Source organism: Nannospalax galili, unplaced genomic scaffold (assembly GCF_000622305.1).
Source record: "Nannospalax galili isolate Female #2095 unplaced genomic scaffold, S.galili_v1.0 scaffold1157, whole genome shotgun sequence".
In the NCBI taxonomy this organism is placed as follows: domain Eukaryota; kingdom Metazoa; phylum Chordata; class Mammalia; order Rodentia; family Spalacidae; genus Nannospalax; species Nannospalax galili.
This window is the reverse complement of record NW_008340118.1, coordinates 151,396-159,053: the sequence shown is the minus strand read 5'-3', so window position 1 is coordinate 159,053 and position 7,658 is coordinate 151,396. Positions and strand designations below refer to the sequence as shown.

The 7,658-nt window shown below is 49.2% G+C and overlaps 1 protein-coding gene across 1 annotated transcript in view; it reads right to left on the bottom strand.

Annotated features, from left to right (window-relative positions):
• Positions 1-2,496: 2,496 nt before the first annotated feature.
• The window catches only part of Unc93a (unc-93 homolog A), a 36,744-nt gene continuing 31,582 nt past the window's right edge, over positions 2,497-7,658 (bottom strand). Inside the window, exons 10-11 of the mRNA XM_029564511.1 lie at positions 2,935-3,096; positions 2,497-2,798 (exon numbers count right to left, since the gene is read on the bottom strand). Coding sequence (XP_029420371.1) covers positions 2,954-3,096 — 143 coding nt within the window. The 3' untranslated portion in view covers positions 2,497-2,798; positions 2,935-2,953. The remainder of the gene's footprint in view (positions 2,799-2,934; positions 3,097-7,658) is intronic.

Sequence of the window (7,658 nt, the reverse complement as noted above, 5' to 3'; positions counted from 1 at the left end):
TGAACACCATGAGCTTCAGTCGTCAGTGAACAGAGGGGTAAAATATTGGGGCCTGAAGTAGAGGGGCCGTTCTAGGGAAGCCTGTTACTAGATGCTGGGAGAGGAGCTTCCGCCCTGCAGCAGCCAGTTTCTCCACAGAAACATCAGTGCCTTGAGTGGTGTCCATGTTTGACCTCATGCATGTGTGAAAGACTACCCTTCTACCTAAAAGGGCACATTGCACTTTCAGTATTCCAAAAACGAATTGAAGTGCCTGTGCCTTTTCTGGGACTCCTGGCCTCCCTCTCACAGGCCTCTCCGGAACATGCGGTCTCTAACCTCTGGGCGCCTCCTCGCCTCCTGCTGTCTGGTCTCTGAAACCCGCTCTGTGCTTCACGCTGCTTAGCTCGGTGAGTTCTAATTCCATTTATTGAGAATGCTCCACCTTTATCAAACAGAGACAAACTGGTTGCAGGCCTCCAACACACTTTTTTGAGGTGTATTTGCAAGTGATTTTCTCAGTTGCACGATAAATATTTGGGAGACATTGTTGAGAAAGGGAAGACATCTTAACCCATGGTTTCAGACATTTAAATCCGTGGCTGGCTGATTCCCTTGTGTTAGGCCCGGGACAAGGCAGAGAATCAACGTGTGTGGCAAAGGGGTTCACCTCACCATGGCCAGGAAGCAGAGAGGGGCAGACAGAAAATGTCCAGGCAAGCTCTGTTCTTCAAAGACACCCTCCCAATGACCTCCTTCCCCCAACCAGGCCCCACCTCCAAGTCTCCACTTCTCAATATTCCATTCAAACTTTGAATCCATCAGTGGATCAGAGCAATAGTTAAGTCAGCCCTGAGGCCCCTCCTCCCCATTGGGGGCCCCTCCCTTTCCTGCTAGGGTCCGTGGCGCTTCGCATGTGCCTAATGGGAGGACTGACCACCTGTCCTGGGTCACAGCCAGATGTCTCAGTAGGTTCTCTTGCTCAGTCCCACACCCTGGCATCTACCATCTACACTGATCCTGAAAACACTGGCTGTTCGATAGGTTTGGGTTGAACTCACTTCACTGCCCTAAAGGTGCTTGGCATGTGGGGTACATTAAAGGTAAGCTCCCTTTCTATGGTAACTTTTATCACAGACATGAATCCTAATACCATCTGCTCTGTATGACCCAGTGCCCAGCACACAGGACAGCCTGGAAATGCAGCTTTTGTACCAAGGCATGTCTGGAGGTACACAGACTAGGGGGCATGGGCCACTTCAGCTAAGCCCCCTTAGGCAGGCTCCACAGTGAAGTGCAGGAAGGTGCGTACTCACTGACTACCTGCACTGGACTTCTGCCCTCTCCAGAAGGTGCTGGACTCTGGGTGTCACATCTGTGGGGTATCAGGTCTGTGGACCTTTCCTTGGTCCCTGCCTAGTGTAGAGGAATGGGCTCTCATTCGGTACGGATACTGGGAGTGGGTGTTACCCCTGTTCATCAGCTGTGTGGCTGAGAGGAGAACACAGGCAGGACAACAGAAATGCTGGTTGCTTAGCAATGCACAGCCTGTTGTCCTCACAAAGGGAGAGCCTTCCCCACCACGTAGCAGGCAGGCAGCCAAGACCCAAACAGGTAAGGGCCCACAGGGCTGTCACCTTCTTTACTTGTGCTCTGAGGACTCTGTCTCCACACAACCAGGCATGGCCATCGGTGCCAGTGCCTGGGGACTTCAAGGCCCTCCTGTAGTGAAGAGGACCTGAGAGCTCCTCTGGAGGTAGGACCTCTCGTCCTGGGGTCTCCTTGTGCTATCCCCTAGCAGAACCTTAAAGTATGCATCCATTCACAAAACAGTTGCATTTCCAAAATAAATTTTCAATATTTTGCTTGTTTTAGTGATAGTAGCTGAACTCCCCCTTAGGCTAAGGCTGCTGTTCTCAGGGTCAGTCCAAGGGGCCCGGGCCCTGCGTGTATGGAAAATCCTGGTGGGAGCTAGAGGATTCACCTGGCATTTCTGAGCCAGAGATCTTTCCACTCAGCTCATCGTGACAGCAGCATTACTGACTGCTGACTAATGTACTGCCATCTTTGATTACAGGCATCACTACCAACTTACAGGAACAGTGAGTCACCTCACACAGCTACCTGAGAGCTGCAGGTCACCATACCCAAGACACTGGCTGAACTTTATCAGTCAGAAGAAACAGCGGGCACTTCTGACGAGCAAGCCGAGACTGAAAACAGATCTCTTAGCTGGGCAACCAGAAGGCATTTTTTTCTCTGTTGGGCATGCTCACTTGCTGTGAATTACTTAGTGTTACCTTCCAGTCCTAGGTGCTAATAAATCTTGTAAAAATGAAGTTTAAGTTTATGCTCCTTATGAGCATAAAAGGGGGACTGGGTTTGGTAAGTATTTTATTTGGATTGCATATGCAGCCCGGGAAAGTAACACAGACACAGGCTATATCTGGATTAGCTAGCTTAATGAATTTATTCAACAGTTTTTAATTTTCCCCTCCATTTGAGAGATTCACATAAGCTGCCAGCATCCACACTCACTTTCTGCTTGAGTGTCTGAGCTGAGGAAGGGAAAGGGGCCTCTTAGGCTAGAGGCCATTGCCAAGGCACAGCAACACTGAGTCTGGACCTTGTAGCCGCTGAGGAGTCCCAGAGGAGGGGTGATTTGCCCCATGGCGTTGGTCCAAGATCACCTCTGCTTCACATGAAGGAAGGAATTGGATCTTGTCACCCCAGGTAAAGATTTATGCAGTCAAAGACCTTCACTGTTGTGGTCCGGATCCACCCTTATTAGCATCCTCTTTTATGAATCAGCTCCCACTCTAAGAAACAGTACATGCCAGCCCCATTAGAGCCACAGGGACCCTTCCCCATCACCTCCCCAGAGGCAACTGCCCCCAAAACCGTAGACTCATTTTATGTGTTTAATTATTCACATCTCTCTTCTGATTAACTTACGAGACAAGGGTCATGCTTATTACAGATCCTTCAACAGGCCTGAAATTGTGATGGCAATACACAAAAGTCCAGTCTCCGCGGTCCCCATCTCTTCCGATGAGCCAGGTCCTGTGCTTGTGTTTCCAGGGAAGATCAGCCAACAGTTGTTGAGGGTTTGAGCACCTGGGTGGGAAGATTGTTAGGGACAGAGACAAATTTGGAGTTCCAGTGGCTCGCACGCTTGAGTCTTTCCTCTTCCATCATCCATGTGGGGTTCCAGTCTCGGTGCTCACTTGGACTATCTGCCAAGGTTCCCGGCCACACAACAGCACCGGAACTACAACAGCCACTGAGCAGTCCTGGTGGGAGCATGCTCAGAGTGTGGGTGCTGGTTTTCCTTTCTCTCCCAGGTCATTTTTTCTGGCTCCTCCTCCTCCTTCTGACCTCAGGACCCTACAAGGTCCAAGGATGCAGACCTCAGGGCTCTGCTTTCCTCCACCTCATCACAGAGCTGGGCTCCCTCTGTGTGAGGCCTGTCGCCTCTGTCGGTGTCCTGTCTGTCACCTCCTCTGTGCATTCCAGCCTCTTAACAACTCCATGTGAATGGACAGCTCTGTGTCAAAACTAAAGTGCCCAGTGCCTGGCTCTCAGTGTCTCACTCATTGATTGGACATCCTCCAGGTGAGGAAGCCATCATTCTATTTGTTGTGTAGACTTTTGGAGTTTTCTTGTCTCTAACTACACCATCATATCTTGCAGACCCCAAATCTGACCACTTCTCACCCTGACCCCTTACGCTGGGCACTACGCTCAGGACTGCAGTGACTCAATGTCTTCCTAACCTTTCTCTCTTCGCCTGGTGCTGATGGTGTCTTCTCCACTTGGCAGCCCAAATGATCCTTTTAGAAATGACTCATATCTTTGAACTTCTCTGGTGGCTTCTGCCCTGGGTGGAAAGGTCAGGGTGTGACCTGCCTCTGGATCAAGGTCATTGCTGGGCATGAGATCACCCTGGGGTAGACTGAGCCCTCCAGCCAGCATCTGTTGTTTCTTATCACAAGACAGACACAAAGAGGAGGGTGCGGTGTGAAGATGTGTGTAGACAGATAGATAGATGATAGATAGATAGATGATAGATAGATGATAGATAGATAGGATAGATAGATAGATAGATAGATATACCGAGTAACACCATGGCTGGCTGGCATCCCTGAAGCCGGCAGAGCCAGGAAGGCACCTCCCCAGGAACCTTAGATAGATAGATATACCGAGTAACACCATGGCTGGCTGGCATCCCTGAAGCTGAAGCCGGCAGAGCCAGGAAGGCACCTCCCCAGGAACCTCCAGAGGGAGCAAGGCCTGCAGACCCAGGACTTCAGACTTCTGGCCTCCAGATTTTAAAGAATAGCTTCCCGCTCTTTTACGTAGGTTCTTTTTTACGGCCACCTAGGAAGCCATGCCACTCAGAATAAAATCCAGTCTCTCCCACCCCCAGTTTTCTGCTTTGCAGCACTAGGGATTAAAACCAGAGCCTTGTGCATGCTCAGGACACCCTCACCCCGGACTCCACCCAGCGCCAACGCACAGCCCTCCCAGAGGTCTCTGGCTTGTTCAATCTATCGCATCCCTCATACTGGCTCTCTGGCTGCCTCTGCTCTTAGCAGCCCCCATGTACTACTTGACCTCATTCTGCTAGGCTCCCCGTGTCCTCCTGTGAACCCCTTGCCAGAGAGGTTGGATGCTCCCGTCCCCCAGGAGCTGCCCGCTCCTCTGTCTTGAGGTCGCTTGCTGTTTCTAACCCTATTGTGCACATTTGTGCAGAATAAGTTTCTTCAGAGTGAAATTCTATGATTGGCTGCTACTCTGTTGACTGTATCTAAAACAATACTAATTGGACGCTTGTCAAATGAAGGGATAAACTAATTTGCTCACGAAGTACTTTTCTGTTACAAGGGAGCGTGTGTGCATTCTCTGCATTAAGGATGGAATAGGCACAGCTAGGACTAAATCTCAGGAGGGGTCACCGCCTGTAAAACTGAGCTGTGGAGTGGAGCCAGAGTAAGGCTGGGTGCTTGACCTGGGGTGTGTGTGTGCGCGTGTGCGCGCGCGCACGTGTGTGTGTGTGTGTGTGTGTGTGTGTGTGTGTAGCTGTAGATTATGTGTGTACATGTGTGTCTGTAGGTATAGATGTATATGTGTATGGCATGTGTGTATGTATGTGTAGATTATGTGTATGTGTGTGCCTATAGGTATATATGTATATGTGTGTGGTGTGTGTATGTGTATGCATATGTGTGTGGTGTGTATGAATGTGTGTGTCTGTAGGTGTATGTGTATATGTGTGGTGTGTGTATATGAGTGGTGTGTGCACATGTGTATGGTATACATTACATGTGTGGTGTGTATATGTGTAGTGCACGTGTACGTGTGTATATGTGCATGGTGTGTTGTGCATTGTACATATGTGTAGGTATGGTGCATGTATGTGTGTGGCATGTGTGTAGTATGTCTATGTATGTTGTATATGACATGTGTGTACATGTGTATGAGTATGAGTGATGTGTCTGTGTGGTGTATATGTGTGTGGTGTGTGTGTATGGTATGTATGGTAAGTGTATGTGTATGGTATGGGTTTATGTATGTGTGTATGTATGTGTATGTGTGTGTATGTGTGGTGTGTGTATATGTGTATGTAAGTGAATGTGTGTGGCGTCTATGTGGTGTGTGTGTATATGTGTCTGTCTCTGTGTCTGATGTGTTTCTGTGTTCTGTGTGTCACACGCACACACACACACACACACACACACACACACACACGAGCACCTTGGCCCGCAGGTGTGCTTCTGCATAGTGTTGGCAGATCCTTCCCCGCGTCTGTGCTGTATTTTAAATTTCCTCACCCCATCACTGATGACCTTTCAGGCAACAGCTAGAGATGAGGGGACATAGCACTGGCACACAACTCTCTCAAAGAAGGAATACTGGGTTCTGTGTCAGAACACTGGGTGGGTGGTGTGGACACCAGAGTTGATGAGCCATCTACTTTCAAATCCCTAAGTAAAAATCATTACCTTCCCACAGGGCCTGGTGGGATAACCTAGGTGGGCTTTTGTGTTAGCTTGTTTATACAAACAGATTGAGCAAGGAGAGGCGAGGGTGTCCAGGAGCAGAGGTGAAGGAGCACTGTATTGGGAGCCCTCTTCCTCGTGGTAGAGATAAGACCGCTGCCGTAGAGGTGCTGCGGCTGCAGTGACAGCTGCTGCCCATCTGGGGGCAACCAGCCATTGCTCTCTGACCTGGGAGCCCAGCCCTACGGCTCAGGAGCTAGGAGGTGTGGCTGGCTCTGACAGCAGCCTCCAGGGTTCACAGTCTGTGTAAATGCTTCTTTCTGGGTTTCCTGTCCCTCCAGGTGCTAACCCCAGTGGGAGGGAAGGACGAAGTGCCTCATTCTAGGTGAAGATCCCTGCTGAGATCGACCCCTGGGCTGGAGGAGCCAGGCTGGCCTCTTCTAAGAGAACAGTCTGGAAGGAGCTGGAGGTGTGGCCCAGCGTCCAAGGGAGACTTTTGGATTTGAGCCTACACATGGTCGAAGTTTCAAAATGACACCGTTAAAGCTTGTCACATGCCTCGCTCTTTACATTCTCACTAATGATGTGGTCTGACATCACCTCTCACTGCAGTGAGCACATCACTTCGCTGTAGGTAAATGCTGACTACAATGGGCTCCAGGAAGGCTAGGAGGCCCAGACTGGGGAGAAGGTTCTAGTCTGTGGGAGGTTGCAGCAGAAAATGACCACGCCCAACTCATTCAACAGCTGCACCTGAGCCAGCCGCTGGGGTCGTCCTGCTCCCACATGTCCATCCCTGGAAACTCAATGTCTGTCACAACTCCCAGTTCCCAAAGGTCATAAAGGCAAATAGCCACAACTGCTGTGGACAGAAACAACTCCACTGGGCGATTCCGGGGCTGGGGCCCCAGTGAAGTTTTCTTGCCATCAGCCTGCTGCGGTGCTTCCTCATAGCAAGTAGTGACTGTTAAATAAACCAACATTGTTTTCGTTTGTTTGTTTTTGCTTCGGGTACAAGTCCCCTCAGAGCTGACTCCTCACGTCTCAGAAACCGCAGACCAGCCACGGGCTGGACTATTGGCAAGGCCACTGGCTCTGTACTATGTGCTTTTTATTTCTATGCTTAACTTTTCTTTTTGATGAACCTTAGTTTTCAGAACAATTGTAAGATGCATTGTAACATACATTTTAAACTTTTTTTCAATATATACTTTTTATTGAATTTTTGTGGATTTCATATGATACGTCTTAATCATGCTTAGACCCCTCCCCATCTGCACCCTGAAAGATTTCATACATTGTCATAAACGTTAGCCCTAGTGAGTCAAGTTTGTGTCAAACATTTTTAAAGTCTTGCTTTCATTAGTATCTTCGCAAGTATTGACCTTGTGTCTGTTGCTAGGCCCCAAGTGCTAGGCCCCAGCTGTGTGGATTTAGACTGGTGACTCAAAGTCAGTGTGAAGGCTCAGGACAGTGTCATAATACGAGAGAGCTTGTGTTCAAGTCCAGCCCAACTGATGGGTCATATCCAATCTGAGTTTGTAAGAACTCTATTGCAGTTTAGGGATTCACAGAGTAGCAGACTTCACCTTCTCTGGCTGTGGTTAGTTTTCTTCTTTGGTAAGTTTTTCCTAGTCTTCACAATAACACACAGTCTTAACTATTTTTTTAAATTAT